The sequence below is a fragment of the Phoenix dactylifera genome, chromosome 2, assembly GCF_009389715.1.
Source record: "Phoenix dactylifera cultivar Barhee BC4 chromosome 2, palm_55x_up_171113_PBpolish2nd_filt_p, whole genome shotgun sequence".
NCBI lineage: Eukaryota > Viridiplantae > Streptophyta > Magnoliopsida > Arecales > Arecaceae > Phoenix > Phoenix dactylifera.
This window is the reverse complement of record NC_052393.1, coordinates 15,383,324-15,402,031: the sequence shown is the minus strand read 5'-3', so window position 1 is coordinate 15,402,031 and position 18,708 is coordinate 15,383,324. Positions and strand designations below refer to the sequence as shown.

Genomic DNA, 18,708 nt, shown 5'->3' with positions numbered 1-18,708 from the left:
CAAGTGTTTAGTTGTCCCACTTACAAAATACCATTACCAGCAACCCTTTTTGTGGTGCTAAAATTACTTTCAAATACTTTCCCAGAGCCTTGCAAGGTTAGTCAATTTTAAGGAAACATATATGTTACTTATTATCAAGTAGAGCTGTTCACGAGCCAGGCCTCGGGTCTAAATTACATTCATTCTTTGTTAGACTTCGGGTGGAATATATTTAGATTTTGATATTTTCCGTGCCCAAATCCGGCGCATGGTTAGCTCTATCATTAAGTCCAAACCGTCAATCTTTCATACTACTTTCCATCTACGCTAATCGGCATGTACTATTTTAATTTGACGATGCATCATAATGTTTTGGTATATGTTGATTCTAGAGAAAACCAATCATCTAAGATAATTCCTTGATACCTTTTTCTTTTTTTTCTTATCCTTTTGGTCACAACTGGCTGGAGAGCAAATTGGTAATGTCAGACTAGGCTGCGTTGGATTTGCAGTTGCAAAAAGGCTCAAGACCTTTGCCTGCTTACCATTTACCATTCAAGAAGTAATAAGACTTCTCTCTCATACAAATATGTCAAAGAAGTCATGTTGTGTTTGATGGAAGGGGAGATTAACTTCTTAAAGATCTAATCAAGATTGTAACAAATAAAAACAGCACCAACCTTATACTGATGTTGATATGCAGTGTTTGCTCTCTAGGACACAAATGTACTTAATTTGAATAACTACATTCAATTATTTGACAGTGTTCTGTCGTAAAGAAATTCCTTGTCCATGGGAATCCTACCCTGTACTCTGCAAGCTGCTAATCATCTACTCTAGATTAGCAATCAAAGGGGCCCCTATTAGCTCTTTACTGACCCTCCATCTTTCAAGACCCTTTCGTATTGCACCAAGAAAGGGAAAGAGCATGGATGGATAAACCGATAGGTAATTTTATTTATGTTTTTGTTTTTGTTTTTTTGTTGAGATCTCTTTTATACATATTTATAAACTGCTTAATTTATCATATTTGCAATTTTACATATTGAACCTTACAATGTAGCAAAATTGATGCATGTCATCCCTTTAATTAAAAAAACCTACATCAAAAGAGAATATTTTATATTAATCATTTAATAAAAGATCTACCTATAACGTTAATATCCTTTATGAATCTTTTTGAAAAATGTAAAAGAGGAAGAAGATGCTCACCCTAGAGGACGGTGCATAGAAAAGTATAACCAAAGTAAAAAAACATTGTTGTATTTCAGTAAGATTTGCCATAATGATCGATACAATGCATATCGATCGTATCGATACCGACCGGCACGCAATATGGGAGGCATACTAGCATTTGATACACCGAATCAATCTTCGTATCAAACATACTGATACTGTAAATTAGTACGAGGTCTAGCACTGAGAAGGTACTGAGAAGGTACTTTGAAAAAAAAATAAAGTTATGTTTGGCAAATTGGTCATTTGTCTCTCTGCTTCAACTTTTGGCTTGGCTATTGCATATAACATGTCCCCAATCCACTCCTTGATCAATTTTCCATCCTAAGTGCTAGTTAGGAAGTGTTATGCTCAGATATTGGTAGATGTCATCTTAAGGTTGAGCCATTCATCAATACCATAGGTTGAGGAATTGAGCAAAGAATACGAAAAAATTATATTCTACACCACATGCATCATACGACAATACACCGTATCATCAATTATAGCTGCTTGCTTTTATGGATCATATTCTTCAAAAGTTCCCCTCAATGCATCATCATAGAAACGAATTATTGTGATTGGCATCGGCCCTAAGCAGAGAACATACTAATACCAGAGCCATAGGCCCAAAGGCCGAGAGAGCGAGGCATACGACTTTCCACTTGATCCTGCTCGTCGTCTCCCTGGCCATTGACTTTCTTCTCCATACAAGTTGGTAATGCGCCTAAGTGGTCTCCCCATCCCCGAGCCCTCCAAGTTCTCGCTCCCCGTGCTTAAAACTCGTCAACCCCTCCGCCGGTTCGCGCCCGCGCCAGCGATGATGTCGGTCGAAAAACCCGCGGCGGAGACGCCGGCCGTAGAGCGAGAGCATCTCCCGCCGGTCCTCCTCCTTCGCCCGCTCTTATCCCACTTCCACGACGCGCTCGCCCCCAAATTCCGCTTCCTGAAGCCTTGGGAGTCTCCGCTCCCCCGCGACGAATTCCTCGCCGCCCACGCCGGCGACGTCCGGGCCCTTCTCTGCGTAGGCCCCTTCCCCGTCGACGCCGGGCTCCTTGCCTGCCTCCCGAAGCTGGAGCTGGTCGTGACCGGGAGCGCCGGGGTCAACCACATCGACGTCGCGGAGTGCCGGCGCAGGGGCATCGCCGTCACCAACGCCGGGAACGCCTTCACCGATGATGTTGCGGACTATGCGGTGGCTCTCTTGATTGATGTCCTGCGGCAGATCTCCGCGGCTGATCGGTATGTGCGGCGAGGCCTCTGGCCGATCCAGGGGGACTATCCACTTGGTCGCAAGGTCACTTCTTGTCTTCTTCCAGTTGTTTCCGTTAAACTTGCTTGATTCTTGACTGCTATTTATGATGGTAGCACAGTTTTAATGTCTGTTCGTCTCAAAATTTCCATTAGATGTTGTCGCTGTGGCTGTGAATTATTGGAGATTAAAGAGGACAGAGGATGAGTGGGATTCTAGCATTAGAGAAGCGACTCTGTAATGATCTGATTCATTGAAAAAGCTGCATGAATTTCGGAGTTGTTCATCGCGTGATGCCTTGGCTCATTAAATTATAACGTAAATTCTAACTTTCGAATAGGGATCAGCAAAAAGGAATTTCAGTTGAAATTTTGGTGGTAAAGTGGAGAAGTTTTTTGGTTTTCTGTCAGCATGATTCAGAGAGGGTGGAGATCTTTGAAAACATAATCTTGTCATAGATAAATTACTAGTTACTACAAAATAGTGTGTGTCCTCTAAGATATGACAGAACCATTTTATACTTCTATGGTTTATATTAAATGGCAATGAACGTAAGATGTGAAGCTCTGCCGACTGGGTCATGAATATTGCTCTGCTTTTTTTGCGAACGGAAAAAAACTTAATGGCTGCATTATCTATACATGATTTGGCAGAATCAAAACAATTTAGCTGCTATATAGGTTAATAACTAATAAAATCTAAAAAAGGAAAGAAGTCATGCATGATTTAGCAGAACAGGATACCATGCTATGCTGACTAGTTCGCTTATCTTATCGACTAATGTTAAATGTTTCGTGATCTGATCTGTTATGCTTACTATTTTCGGGTCCTTTAGTTTTAGTTGGCTGGCAATCTTAAAGTCTATATTCACTCTTGTCATTTTAGGCTTTTCTTTCTTGGAGAAGCTGTAACTGGCATGGAAACTGGACAGTTCATGCCCTCTCTCTTTTTCTAAAATGAATATCATACAGTTTTTTCTACATTGGATCATGGATGTTTGAGACATGGCTAGCTGAAATTCAGGATGATGCCTATAGTCAAAAGTAAATTGTTGTTTAACTCCTTATGCAAAGTTATATAAGAACATAGTTTGAAATTATAGACTTTCTCTTTCCTTCTTTTTTTTTTTTTTGGATTTTCTTTTGTATATATACCCTCCTAAATATATGAAATTGCATAAATATCCTCGTAAAATTACTATTTGCATGTACATCCTTCTTTTTTTTCTTTTTTTTTGTACATCCATCTAATGTTGTTAAAAAATAAACGGCTTAAAACTAAAATGTCTGAAATACCTTTATGGGTAAATATGTAAAAAAAGTTGTAAGGGTGTACACACAAAATGCAACTTTACGAGGGTATTCGTGCAATTTCTCATAGTTGGAAGGGTATATATTCAAAAAATTCATTAAAAAAAATCAAAACTCAGCTGGAACTTGCCAAGTCTTTTATAATTTAGTTGGATCAGCAAATCAAAAAAAGATCGAGCCACATTGTCAATTTTCTTTTTTAAGGTCAAGTTGGAATATTTGGTGATCATTTTGGTAATGCTATTCTCTATTTGATTTTGATATAATTATCATTATCATTCTTGTGCAGAGCCTGTTCATGTCTAACTAACATGGGTAATGACTTAGACAAATGCAGAAGGCTAGAAGATCCATTTGATTTGTGCACATTTATCCTAGAGGAATATATTGGACCTTCTGCTATATTGGTCTCTTATAGTTGAGGTGGTGCACATGTAAATCAACTTCGTGTTTTACACTAGACAATATGTGAGCATGTGGGCCTCTAGAGAATTGATATTCTGATGTTGCAGTTGCATGATACCTGAGTTACAATATATTGAGATTTGATTTAATCATGAAAATGCTTCTATTTAGAGAGTCTAAGCTTTTGCGAATAACAATTGGTAAAAGTTATGCCCCTTTCCAGTTCCTGAAATTTTTCGGGTTTTATGCTACAGACTAGTAGTCTCATTTTTTTTAACAATGACCTATCATGTTCTTATTTTGACTATCCTATCAACCCGAAGAAGAGAGAGAAAAAAAGGAAGTTCTCCTCGATGGCTTGAATGCAAGAAGAGGCAGTTGTCCCGTCGGACCACCTAGCCTCATCCAGGTGCCGTTCAGAAAGGGTCATGCATCGGAGGTACTGAAGTAACCATCACAGCTCTCGGGGTCAGTCAATCTGGATCAGTCTGGACCAGTTCTCATACTTGGACTAGCTGCATTTGTAAGCATAATTTTGCACATGCCTACTGGAAGACATACCAGATGAGGATGCTTTCCCTAATTTATAAAGTTCTAGGAAAAGATATCTGATGCAGAAGCAACAGAGCATGACTTGGGCTAGAATTCTATCTCTTTAGCAGTTGAAAGAACATCTATCTGATGAGATGTCTCGGTCCAACTTCATAAAAACACCTTGAGTAAGCCTTCTAACATATCTTGAAACTTAAGTATGAAGAAGGGAACTGTGGCTGATTTATCTTGGAGATATCAGGATCATGAAGATGGAAACTTAATATATGCTGAATGGATGACATAATTTCTTCGAAATATCTGTCTACAGGAAGAGCATTTATTGTTATTTTTCTGTAGCTATTGTTGGTTTTGTTTTATAATGCTCTTTAAGTTTATATGTGGGTTACTCAGTGTTTCCATAAGCTAAGAATGTTATAGGATTGGTTTGTTGACATTTAGAATTTTCATTGAGTCAATTTCATTCTTTCAAGGTAGAAATTAGTCTAGTGTGCTTAATCCAAGTTTGAAATTGGGGTAGTTATTATGAGATGAGCCAATTTGAAGTCCTCGTTACAATTCTTGTATTGATTGAATTAAAAGATGAAAAAAAGGAGATGTGGCTATTCATCAGGAAGCCTCAGTATAACTTCACAACCCATCCTCAATCTCTGACAACTGCGTTTTGGTGTCAAAGAACCATGGTTAAGTTACCGTGGACCTGCGGACCCGAGAGAAAAGGTCATGAATCTGATGCATTTAAACTTCTGTTCTGTTTTCCATGCATTTTTCTTCTTCAGAAAAAATAATACTTATGGTAGTTGTTGCTTTCTGTTTTCCCACCAATATTTTTCTTTTGGCTGTTTGGGGGATTTTTTTTTTTTGTTAAATTGGATTTCAAATATTATTAATGCACAGTTCTCTCTGTAAATACTTCACCACAGTTTGCAACAACTATCTAGAGAGTATTCAAATCAAGCTTCACAGTACAATAGGCAACTAGTGATTGCATATTCTTGCTCAAAGAATTTTGAAGATGTCTCTAATAAATTTCTTACAGTTATTGTGCAGTGCTTTTATCCTTATTTTTTGATGAGTCCTTCTTCTTGGTCTTTTTAGTTGCCATTCTGGATCGCTCGTATATTAGAAATTTCATCTGGTTTTGTGATTTAAATGACCATTTTACATGCTTCAAATAGATAAAATATAGTTACTGAAAAGTACTGCTCTGGAACCTTGTGCTCTTTGATATCGTTATTACAGCATTTTCTCTGGCCATGAGAGGAAGAAATTACTCTCCACTATGATTCTATTTGCTGGCCACGTAAATGAGAATGATAGAATCTTTCTTCTCTTTGTTACATATCAAGTAAAGAAGATTGCTAATCCTTTTTTCCTAGCTGCAGACTAGGTGTTGATACAGAATTGGAAACCCTTTTTTTCATTGTTTGTCTGTCAGGTAATTCTTTAGAAAGAATACAAGTCTCTATTTATCATCAGAGTCAAAGGTGATATTAAGATAAAGATAGAACATCTACCCTTTTCCTTTATAGGGAAGCCACCAAGTCATTAGATGATCTTACTTTCTTAGTTTATAAAGATCCTAGCCAGAATTTTACAAGCTCCTTCGAAGGCGCAGGACAGCTTGGGTACTGCAATATCCAGTTAAAACCAGTTAAAATACATACCTTCCTCAGATATGACCCAATCTTTCTTGTGGAGAACCAATGGAATGAGATCTGCACATCTATCTTGATTTTAGGCAAAATCTTTGCTGCTGGCTTGTCAAATGATAAACAATTTGAGAACCTTGTTTTCTATTCTGGAACTAATATGACATTATCAACCTTTTTCTGTATTCAAGAAATTTGTTTTAAAAGCCCAAAATATTCTTGAAAACTCACATTGCACATGCTCAAATTATTTATTAGAAGATTCTGAAGAAAGATTTAGCTAATAGTTTTTTGGGTGAAACTCTCCTTGATTTGAGAAGTGATTGTATTTGATTATAAATAGGAAAACTTACAACAATAGAATGGGAAGAAAAGTAATTACAAAGATTTTAACAGCTCAATTGGAACATTAGAGAGATTTCTTCTTTGTTTCCAACAACTCTGCATCTTCCTTATTGGTTTCCAACGACTCTATATCTTCCTTATTGATTTTAAAATCTCTACATCTTCAATAGCATTTGATAGATTGGTGATTTCCTTTCTTGGAGGGAATTGCATGATTGATGATTTGTTTCCAACAACTCTGCATCTTTCTTATTAGTTTCCAACGGCTCTATATTTTTCTTATTGGTTTTCAATATTTCTGCATCTTCAACATCATATAACAAATTGGTGGTTTCTTAACATCCCCCCTCAAATGAAGCTGCGAGATGAGGCTTAATTAATGGCGATTGAACTCATATGCTGGCCGATCCAATGGTTTGATAAAAATATCAGCTGTTTGGAGTTTGGATGGAACATGCTTCGTGCGGAGTAGACCTTGTTGGACTTTTTTCCGAACGAAATGAAAATCAATTTCGATATGCTTGCTACGGGCTTGAACAGGATTGGCTGCGATGCAAATAGCACTTTGATTGTCAGTTAGGAGGAGAGGAGGGCATTGTGGAGGAATGCTAAGATCATGTAAAATGTAGGATAACCAAAGTAATTCAGCGGCAGCATTGGACAATGATTTGTATTCTGCTTCGGAGCTGGAACGGGAGACAGAAGACTATTTTTTGGCTGACCAAGAGATGATATCGCTACCAAGGAAGGTGCCAAGGTTTGCTGTACCGGTCGGTACCAGTCGGTACCGACCGTATCGTACCCGTACCGATGGGTACCGGTATCGGTACACCAATGTCGGTACGGTCGGTACCGAGCGTATGGTACCGTACCGACACTCGGTACGCCTATACTAGTGCGGCACCGGTACGGGGTTCGGTACCGGTACGGCGAACCTTGGAAGGTGCAGTATCCTGAGGTAGATCGTCGAGTCTCCTTACAACCGGCCCAATCGGAGTCAGAAAAACCATAAAGGTTAAAAGCCGAGTGGTGGCGAAGGTGAAGTCCAAGAGTGATGGTGCCATACACATATCTGAGGATCCTTTTGACAAGTTGATAATGTCCGTACGTTGGAGAATGCATAAACTATGAGACAAAATTCACACTAAAAGAGAGGTCAGGTCTGGTAAATGTAAGATATTGTAAAGCACCAACTATACTCTAATAGTGAGTAGGATCAGAAAATGGGGTAGTGTCTGTGGAGGCTTTGTCCTTGGGAGACATGGGGGTGTTCACTGGCTTACACCCCTCCATTTGAGCTCGTTGAAGAATGTCTAAAGCATACTTGGATTGTGACAAGAGCAAACCATTAGGAGTACGTGTGATTTGAACACCAAGGAAATAATGAAGAAATCTAAGATCCTTCATATCGAATGCTTTATGAAGATCAAGAATAAAATTTTGTAAAAGGGTAGGATTGGACCCTGTCAAAAGAATATCATCAACATAGAGGAGTATTAAAGTGTCACTCTGTTTTTTGTAAATAAAGAGTGAAGGGTCAGCAATGCTACAGAAGAAGCCAAATTTTGTCAAAAATGAGCTAAAACGAGCAAACCATGCACGTGGTGCTTGTTTGAGACCATATAACGCTTTGTGTAATTTGCAAACATGATGTGGAAAGTGAGAATCGATGAAACCAAGAGGTTGTTCCATAAAAATAGTTTCTTGGAGAGAACCATATAAGAAAGCATTTTTAACATCAAGTTGTTGAATGTCCTAGTTTTTTGAAAGCGCAATAGAGAGCACAAGTCTTATGGTACCTTGTTTGATTACCGGAGAGAAAGTCTCATGGTAATCGATGCCATCAACTTGATGATACAATTTTGCAACTAAACGAGCCTTTAAGCATTTTAAAGTACCATCAGAATTGAGTTTAGATTTGTAAACCCATTTATTGCCAATGACATGCATGTTAGGCTCTCGAGGGACTAAACTCCAGGTTCCATTTTTAATTAGAGCATGTAATTCATCTTTCATAGCATTGACCCATCCCTCATGTTTTAAAGCAGTTTTAATAGTTTTTGGTATCGGAGGGATGGAGGTAACACTATGAAGATGGGCATCCTTGGGATTGGGTTTGGAAATACTTGCCTTACCCCGTGTGACCATGGGATGAATGTGTTCTGAAGACATGCCGGGAGCCGAGGCCATAAGAGGACCATATGACACCTCGGAGAAGTGATCCATAAGGATAGCAGGACTCTCTGGCGCAGTGGTATCTGTGCTCAGATTGGCTGTTACGTCCAAAGTGGGAAGCTCATGCGCTCTCTATCCTCTGTTTTTGACTGCCTTTACGAAGTTCCTATGTCTGCCTGGCCCACCCTACCCTTCTGAAAGTTCGATCCCCTTATTAGTAAAGTCAAAGGGAGTCCTGAGCAAAGAGAAGTAGTTTGAGTAGACTTTATAAAAAGGAGATTCACTATGATGTGCAAGAGATGGTAAGCGATTAATTAAAAAGGTAGCGGTGGAAAAGGCCTCCACCCAAAAATTTTTGGAGAACTTGCTTAGCGGTCCATTTATTGACCGAACTTTAACATTAAATCCCTGTTGACCGGTTGTTTAACAACCGGTCCATATATATTTCAACATTATTTTATGGGACGAAAATACCCCCGCCTCTCCCATTCCCACCGAAAAAGGAGAAGAAAAAGGCAGCCGCCGGCCACGGCCCGCCCCCTCTCGAGCTCCCTCCCACGCCTGCCGCCGGCCACAGCCTGCCCCCTCCCGCGCCCGCTGCCCCCTTCCGCGCCGCCGGAAATACCTCCGCCCCCACGGTGGGGAGGTGCCGAAGAAGAGGAGCCGCTGGCCAGCCACGGCTGCCGCAGGCTGCGACTCGCCCCCCCGGTGGCCCGCTCCTGCGGCCGCCACCGTCCGACCCCCTTCCATAGCTGCCGGCCTCGCGAGAGGAGAAGGAAGAAGAAAGAAGGAGAAGGGAAGAAGAGAAGAAAAAAGAAAAGAAAAAGAAAAGAAAATAAAAGAAAAAGAAGAAAATAAAATAAAAATAAAAATAAAAATAAAGTTAACTGTGTTCCTAAACAAGTTAACTGTGTTCACAGACAACTTAACTGTGTTCACAGACCTGGAGTCGACCTCTGCTCACCTGGAGTCGACCCCTTAACAGCACGAGTCGACCCCTGCTCACCTGGAGTCGACTCTCAGGCTTTCCTAGACAAGTTAATTGTGTTCACAGACAAGTTAACTGTGTTCCTAGACAAATTAACTGTGTTCCCAAACAACTGAACTGTGTTCCTAGACAACTGTGTTCCTAGACAAGTTAACTGCGTTCCCAAACAACTTAACTGTGTTTCTAGACAAGTTAACTGTGTTTCCAAACAACTAAACTGTGTTCCTAGACAACTGTATTCCTAGACAAGTTAACTGTGTTCCTAGACAAGTTAATTGTGTTCCCAAACAACTTAACTGTGTTCCTAGACAACTGTGTTCCTAGACAAGTTAACTGTGTTCACAGACAACTTAACCGTGTTCCTAGGCAACTGTGTGCCTAGACAAGTTAATTGTGTTCCCAAACAACTTAACTGTGTTCCTAGACAAGTTAACTGTGTTCACAAACAACTTAACTGTGTTCTTAGACAACTGTGTTCCTAGGCAAATTAACTGTGTTCCTAGACAAGTTAACTGTGTTCCTAGACAAGTTAACTGTGTTCCTAGACAAGTTAACTGTATTCACAGACAACTTAACTGTGTTCCTAGACAACTATGTTCCTAAACAAATTAACTGTGTTCCTAGACAAGTTAACTGTGTTTCCAAACAACTTAACTGTGTTTCTAGACAACTGTGTTCCTAAACAAGTTAACTGTGTTCCTAGACAAGTTAACTGTGTTCACAGACAACTTAACTATGTTCCTAGACAACTGTGTTCCTAGACAAGTTAATTGTGTTCCCAAACAACTGAACTGTGTTCCTAGACAACTGTGTTCCTAGACAAGTTAACTGTGTTCCCAAACAACTTAACTGTGTTCATAGACAAGTTAATTGTGTTCACAGACAACTTAACTGTGTTCCTAGACAAGTTAACTGTGTTCCCAAACAACTAAACTGTGTTCTTAGACAACTGTGTTCCTAGACAAGTTAACTGTGTTCCTAGACAACTTAACTGTGTTCCTAGACAAGTTAATTGTATTCACAGACAACTTAACTGTGTTCCTAGACAACTGTTTTCCTAGACAAATTAACTGTGTTCCTAGACAAGTTAATTGTGTTCCCAAACAACTTAACTGTGTTCCTAGACAACTGTGTTCCTAGACAAGTTAACTGTGTTCACAGACAACTTAACTGTGTTCCTAGACAACTGTATTCCTAGATAAGTTAACTGTGTTCCTAGACAAGTTAACTGTGTTCACAGACAATTTAACTGGGTTCCTAGACAAGTTAACTGTGTTCCCAAATAACTTAACTGTGTTCCTAAATAACTGTGTTCCTAGACAAGTTAACTGTGTTCACAAACAACTTAACTGTGTTCCTAGACAAGTTAACTGTGTTCCCAAATAACTTAACTGTGTTCCTAAACAACTGTGTTCCTAGACAAGTTAACTGTGTTCACAGACAACTTAACTGTGTTCCTAGACAAGTTAACTGTATTCCTAGACAAGTTAACTGTATTCACAGACAACTTAACTGTGTTCACAGACCTGGGGTCGACCCCTGCTCACCTGGAGTTGACCCCTTAACAGCACGAGTCGACCCCTGCTCACCTGGAGTCGACTCTCTCAGGCTTTCCAGAGAGCTGTTTTTCTGCCTGATTTCAGGGGTCGACTCCAGCTCTTTAGGGGTCGACCCCAGCTCTTCAGGGGTCGACCCCAGCTCAGCATAAGTCTACAATAATTTTCAAATAACACTTAACTGTGTGCACAGTTCTATTTACTGTGTTCGCAGACAAAATAATTATGTTCCGAAATAAATAACTGTGTGCACAGTCTAAATAATTGTGTTCCGAGGTAGAATAAGTGTGTTCCAGGATGATTTAACTGTGTTCCAAGCTTATTTAACTATGTGTCATCCTAGATTAAGTGTGTTCCAAACTTATTTAACTGTGTGTCATCCTAGATTAAGTGTGTTCTAAAGTCCGTTGGTTCCCTCGGTGGGATTAGTTCCAACAACCCCTACGGACTTAACCGAATACTACCTGAACCAACTAGATCTCCGCCTTTAAACTTATTTAACTGTGTTCCAAGCTTATTTAACTTTATTTTTATTTTTTTCTTTTTTTTTCTTCTATTCTTCCCTTCTTCTTCTTTCTTCTTTTTTCTCCTCATGCGAGCTGGCGGCACACAGTTAAGTTGTCTGCGAACACAGTTAACAGGACTGTGCACACAGTTAAGTGTTCTTAGAAAATTGTTGTAGAAGTGAGCGAGTCGACTCAAGATTCTCACGAGTCGACCCCAGCAGAGCAGGAGTCAACCCCAGCAGAGGCGAGTCGACCCCAGTTCAAACTTTTTCTTTTCTTTTTCTTTTTTTTTTCTCTTCTTCCCTTCTTCTTCTTTCTTCTCTTCCCGCGAGGCCGGCGGCGCCGGAAAGGGGCTGGGCCGTGGCGGACGCTGGAGGAGGGCGGACCGTGGCCGGCGACCGCCGCAGGATGCGGGACGGCGCCCTTCTTCCTCTTCTTTGGCACCTTCCCACCATGGGGGCGGGGGCGAAGGCATTCCTGGCGGCGCGGCCGTGGGAGGGGGCTCGGGAGGAGGCGAACCGGGGCCAGCGGCAGCCGCGGGAGGGGGCAGGCCGCGGTCGGCAGCAGCCGCGGCTGGGAGATTACAGTTTAGAAAGTCTCTGAAATTCTTCTTCTTTGGGAGGATGGGAGATCATGAGGGAAGGGGCATTTTCGGTATCTTATTTCAAAATAAGAGGGGCTCAGGGACCGGGAATTACAGTTTGGAAAGTTTCTGGACCGGATGTTTTAGATTTAATTAACAAGGACTTTTTGTTACAGTGGAGTCTTTAGAGGGATGGGAAAGTAATTTTCCCAAAAATTTTTGGCATACCACAGTGATATAGCATAGTAAGGCCAAGCTCACGAATGGTTCGGTGGCGACGTTCAACGACACCATTTTGTTCCGGAGTGTGTGGGCATGACAATTGATGGACTATACCAAGCTCCTGCATATAATTAGTAGAAGCATTGCTAACAAACTCACCCCCACCATCACTTTGCAAAATTTTGATCTTATAGAAAAATTGTCACTCAATAGAAGCAACAAAGGCACGACAGTAGTTAAAAAATTCAGATTTTTTTCGCAAGGGAACAAGCCACATATACCTACTATGATCATCAACAAGACAAGCATAGTATAAAAAATTATCATGGGATCTAATAGGTGCAGGTTCCCAAAGATCCCAATGAAAATTTTCAAATAGACCATAGTCATTATTCAAACAAGGTAAAAATGGTAATTTGCTAAGTTTGCCTAACTGACAACTTTCACAAATCCGAAATTTATTTTTTCCTCACAATCGAAGAAGTCCTTTGGAATGCAAAGCTTGAACAACAACAGCTTGTGGATGGCCAAGTCGTTGGTGCCAAACTTCACTGTTCACTGCTTGAAAATGCACGGAAAAGTGGGCCTCTGGCGATGTCTTGATTGTGTATAAATTACTCCTCTTGATTCCTCTTAGAAGGATGATGTTTGTCCCCCTTTCCTTAATAGCAAAGCCAACATTATCAAATTCACAATTTATAGGATAATCACTAGTTAGTTGTCCTACAGATGTCGTTCTAAATTTGGAACAAGCAAGACATTGTCAAGAATAAGAGTATGTGATTTATGATGCAAAATAGCTTGGCCAATATGCATAATAGGTATTTAGCAAAAAAAAAAGCGTAATAGGTAACATCATACCATTACCAACCATCACATGATCAGTGCCTTTATAAGGTTTGAGATTATGCAACATACCAGCATTTGACATCATGTGAGATGATGCTCCAGTGTCAGTTGTCCACTTCTGGTCTTCCAAAACATCACGGATTTGCAAAGCAGTAAACGCCTCTTGATTTGGAGTGTCATCATCAGACTGATCATTGCGGAACCAGCACACAGGGGCTTCATGTCCATGCCTTTTATAAATTTGACAACGAACAGTTGCATTGGAGGAGTGACTCGAGGTCTTGGATCCAGTAGGTTTGGTTGGTGGAGCAGCATTATGATTTGCAGGCTTATTTGAAGGAGTGGGTTCTGTACCTTTGCTTGAATAATTCTTGCTATAACCACAGAATGCACCTTTGTTTTTGTTGCCTTTGTTTTGTTGACTAGAAAATGCAGCATAGCTATGGGAGTGGTGTTTGTTGGTGTTAGTATGAATTTCGAAGGCTTGAAGTAAAGGAATTATCTCACCATAGGATGGAGTAGGTGGTTTAAGCATAGAAGAAACAAAAGGTTCATATTGATCACCTAAGCCATTAAGAGAGAAAAAACCTTTTCTTTGTCAGAGACAGGTCATTCCACAGCAGCAAGGCTATCGGAAATTCGCTTAAACTCACGAATAGAATCGTCAAGTCCCATCTCAGAGGTTTTGTGAAGAGAATTCAACTGATATAGAAGCATAAACTGCCTCTCCTGGGAAGGTTGGGCATATGCCTTTTGAAGAGCACTCCAGACCTTGGCGGCTGATTCCAGTCCAATAACAAGACTGAGGGCTTCTTCAGTTAAGCTTCCAATGATCCACCCTCTTAGAAGATCATTCTTCTTCCACTTGGCGTGTTCGGGGTTGGGAATGAAGCTAGTGCTGAGTGATCCTGACCTAGCAATAGTTCGTGTAGGTTCTGGTGTGTCGCCATCAAGATGGCCAAGCAAATCTTGGCTTGCAGCAAGGATTAGAATTTGCTCCCTCCAGAGAGGATAGTTATCTGATTTCAGGCAGAGGGTAACAAAATTACCGACAACAATTGTTGTAGAAGCCATGGAGGAGAGTTGCACGAAATTGAGCGGAAGAGTGGACTTTTGTGGATCGGATGATGGTTTTTTTTGAGAGCGTTAGCACTAGGCGGGCTCTGATACCATGAAGAAAGATTTAGCTAATAGTTTTTTGGGTGAAACTCTCCTTGATTTGAGAGATGATTGTATTTGATTATAAATAGAAAAACTTACAACAATAGAATGGGAAGAAAAGTAATTACAAAAATTTTAACAGCTCAATTGGAACGTTGGAGAGATTTCTTCTTTGTTTCCAACAACTCTGCATCTTCCTTATTGGTTTCCAACGGCTCTATATCTTCCTTATTGATTTTCAAATCTCTACATCTTCAATAGCATTTGATAGATTGGTGATTTCCTTTCTCGGAGGGAATTGCATGATTGATAATTTTGTTTACAACTATGCCATCTTCCTTATTAGTTTGCAACGGCTCTGTGTCTTCCTTGTTGGTTTTCAATAATTCTGCATCTTCAACAGCATATGACAAATTGGTGGTTTCCTAACAGATTCCAGAGGTAGCATGATTGCCGAGCCTGATTTTGTCTAATGTGATAATCCTCATTGTTAAGACCTCATATACATGGTTGATCCCTTTCCCTAATAGTTTAAGGTTTTGAAGTCTAGTGGTTCATTAACATGGTAATAAAATTAAAAATCATAAGTTCAGATCCCCTTTCTGGGTATTTTCATGAAACCATGAGTCATTCTTGACTCGTTCATAATTTCATGTGTGTAGTCTGAGATGCATGTCAAAGAGGTTGATAAGGCCTAACGACCCCTTCCCTAAGAGCTTAAGCTTTCAAGGTCTAGTCGTAGGATATGTTATGTTAGTAGTAGGCAATTGCATCTCTGGACTCTCACAGAGCAAAATGGTGGTGAATCCTTTGACATGCGAATACATCTCTCTCTATATCTATCTATCTATCTATTTATCTCTGTATGTGTGTTTGTGTGTGTGTGGGTGGGTGTGTGGTGTGTGTTGAGGTTCAGTGAAACACATTTGTTGAACATCTGGACTGGTTGTATGCACATTGAGGTTCAGTGGAACACCTTTGTTGAACATCTAAAGTGAAAGATCTTCTTTCCTTTGCTACTATCCTCTTTGCTGGAATGCAATTAACATGACAATTTAAGGAGTCTTCTTGGCAACATTTAAACCTCCTTTGGAACTGGACTCTTAAGTCATCGCTTGTAAAGCATCACTGCCTGATATTTTCTTGATGTTCTGCAATTAATTCCAAATACTTCCACAAAATTCTGTATTGCTAGATCAGATGGTTGACATAATGATACATATAGCCTTCTATCATCCAGGTTTTTAGGAGACTTGAGGTTCGGTGGAACACCTTTGTTGAGCATCCAAAGTGCAAATGATCTTCCCTTTGCTATTACCCTCTTTTCTGGAATGCAACTATGATGAATTTAAGGAGTCTTCTTGGTGATATATAGCCTTTTATGGTGGAGAATTTTAGAAGAATTGATGTCTTTCTGATTGCCAAGGCCAACGGTCAATTATTTTCCATGCTGCTTGCTTTTACATGCTATTTTCTGTCTATGCTAGTGCGCAACTACTGTTCCATTTTGACATAATGATAATCATGAAATTTCTGTACATGTTGATTTTAGAGATTCAATGTGCATATGTGCATGCATGCATACTTGAAACACCATTGCTGAACATTTATAGTGAAACATAATCTTTCTTTTGCTGTTAGCCTCTGCCAGAATGCAATTAACCTGACATTTTAAAGAGGGCATTTTTAACTTTTGAAACTGAACTCAAGTCATCTCAGTTATAATGTGTTACTTTCAGAAACTTTCTTGCTGTGCTGCAATTGATTCCAAATACTTCCAGAAAATTGTGTATGCTAGATCAGGTGGTTGAGATTTTTGGGAGAATGATACCTATAGCCTTTTGTGGTCAAAATTTTAGGGGAATCAATATCTTTCTGATTGCCATGGTCAGCTCAGTAATTCTCCATGCTGCATGTTTTCACATGCTACTTTCTGTCTATGCTAGCGTGCAGCTACTGTTCCAATTTGACATAATTATTCGTTATGAAGTTTCTGTGCATGTTGAATTTAGAGATTCAATTATACTTTATTGATATCTTGTCTTATGATGTTGCAGCTGGGTGGAAAGCGAGTTGGTATTGTGGGGCTAGGAAGCATTGGATCTGCAGTTGCAAAAAGGCTCGAGGCCTTTGGCTGCACTATCCTGTACTATTCAAGAAGTAGAAAGCCATCCATCTCATACAAGTTCTTTTCAAATGTTACTAATCTTGCAGCTGAAAGTGATGTTCTGGTCATAGCTTGTGCATTGACCACTGAAACATACCATATCATCAACAAGGAAGTCATGCAAGCATTAGGGAGGGATGGCATTATCATCAATGTGGGACGTGGGGCTCTGGTTGATGAGAACGAATTAGTCAAGTGTTTAATGGAAGAGGAGATTGGAGGTGCTGGACTTGATGTGTTTGAGAATGAACCAGCTGTGCCCCAAGAGCTCTTCCACATGGACAATGTAGTACTATCACATCATAGAGCTGTGTTCACACCAGAGTCTTTTCATGGAGTGCTTGAAGTAGTTTTGGGCAATTTGGAAGCTTTTTTTTCAAATAGGCCATTGCTTACTCCAATTTCGGAATAGAAAGAATTCAAGAAAATTTTTCAACAATTTATGACTACATTAGCCACATGAGGGTTGATAAGACTCTGCATTATCATTCATAGCTAGTGGAAGCCAAGCTGTTGTGCTTGTCTTGTAAGGTTAACATTTCACAGGGCAAAATAACAAATATTATTACAATATCAGAAAAGTTAGCTTCATTTCCTAATTGTGAGAGTGTATGCTTATGTTCGGACCTCTCTTACTGCAATACTGACCTGGTGACCTCTTGAAAGAAATTTGGGTATGTGGATGATGTGAGAAACTTTTAGGTCATAAATTAATCCATGGCAGGCCTGCATAGCTTGCAAGGTTTTAAACTTCTAATAGTGGTGATTTTCTCTTAAACCTTTATTTGCTGAGTTATTATATAAATCTTTGCTCATCAAAGATTTAGTCACAGTATGACGTCATTCTGATTGTTTAATTACCATCCGTGATACTGAAATGTGTCATATTTATAGCTCTCCCTGGATGTATATACTCTTTTAATTTTTGGGCAAGTCCCTATATATACATTAATGCTGTTTCTTCAGCATTTAGTTCACATATTATTGCCAAACTGGAATCACTTCGCTGGTGAGTCTACTTGTGCCTATCCAATCTAATGCATCTGCATTCTCTATGCAATACTTGACATCAAATCAGCAGGCAAGTTTTACATGTTGCCCGTTGCTCTTGCTACATGTTGAAAAATCCTAAAAACTCCTCTCCAACTCCTACTCTTATATATATTAAAGATACATAATCTACTTTGCTCAAAGAAACACACAAAGTCTAGGATGTACTAAAAAACAATGAGCTTCACTTATCACTATTGTTCTCCCCATGGAGGACAACAACCAGCTAAATGATTAACTCAAGTTACCATATTGTCTCTAGCAAGATAAACTTGAAGGAAGTCATTGTAGACCGATTTAGTATTTTTGTTTCTCTATGAATAAGTAAAACACTATTTAGAGATTCATGTTGGAGTTAGCATTTGCACGAAATATCTACCATTTCTTGCTTGTAGTTCTATGTTTTTTGAAAATAGTAATTCTTTGCCGCTAAAACCTCTAAAGATTTCATAAATAAATATAAAAATAATCAAGTTCAATTTTTTTTGAACTCTTTTTAAAAAAATAGAAAACAAAAAACAATATCAAGAAGTGTTAATTTTTCGTCTATTGTACTAATTTTCGTAAATTATACCATCTCTCGTATGTGGCATCTCTGTCTCATGTCTCCTTCAATTTTTGTTTTCCAAATATCATCCTGGTCTCAATAATTAATTAGCTTCATATCATATATAATGTGATTGTTTCATCATGCGACCGTCTCTTAACACGTGGCTGCCAGGCTTGGTCATCATTCACAGG

The 18,708-nt window shown here is 39.6% G+C and overlaps 1 protein-coding gene across 1 annotated transcript; it reads left to right on the top strand.

Moving 5' to 3' along the window:
• Positions 1–1,831: 1,831 nt before the first annotated feature.
• On the top strand, positions 1,832–17,674 carry LOC103697093 (glyoxylate/hydroxypyruvate reductase HPR3-like). Its single transcript, XM_039123349.1, has 2 exons — positions 1,832–2,491; positions 16,808–17,674. Exons 1-2 carry the CDS (start codon positions 1,916–1,918, stop codon positions 17,327–17,329), a joined length of 1,098 nt encoding a protein of 365 aa, XP_038979277.1. The 5' UTR covers positions 1,832–1,915; the 3' UTR covers positions 17,330–17,674.
• Positions 17,675–18,708: the final 1,034 nt, after the last annotated feature.

Bases quoted from the DNA above. Each gene is read 5' to 3' on its own strand.
- LOC103697093 (XM_039123349.1), top strand. From the start codon at position 1,916: ATGCGCCTAAGTGGTCTCCCCATCCCCGAGCCCTCCAAGTTCTCGCTC. The intron at 2,492-16,807 runs GTCACTTCTTGT...ATGATGTTGCAG, and splicing joins ACTATCCACTTGGTCGCAAG to CTGGGTGGAAAGCGAGTTGG.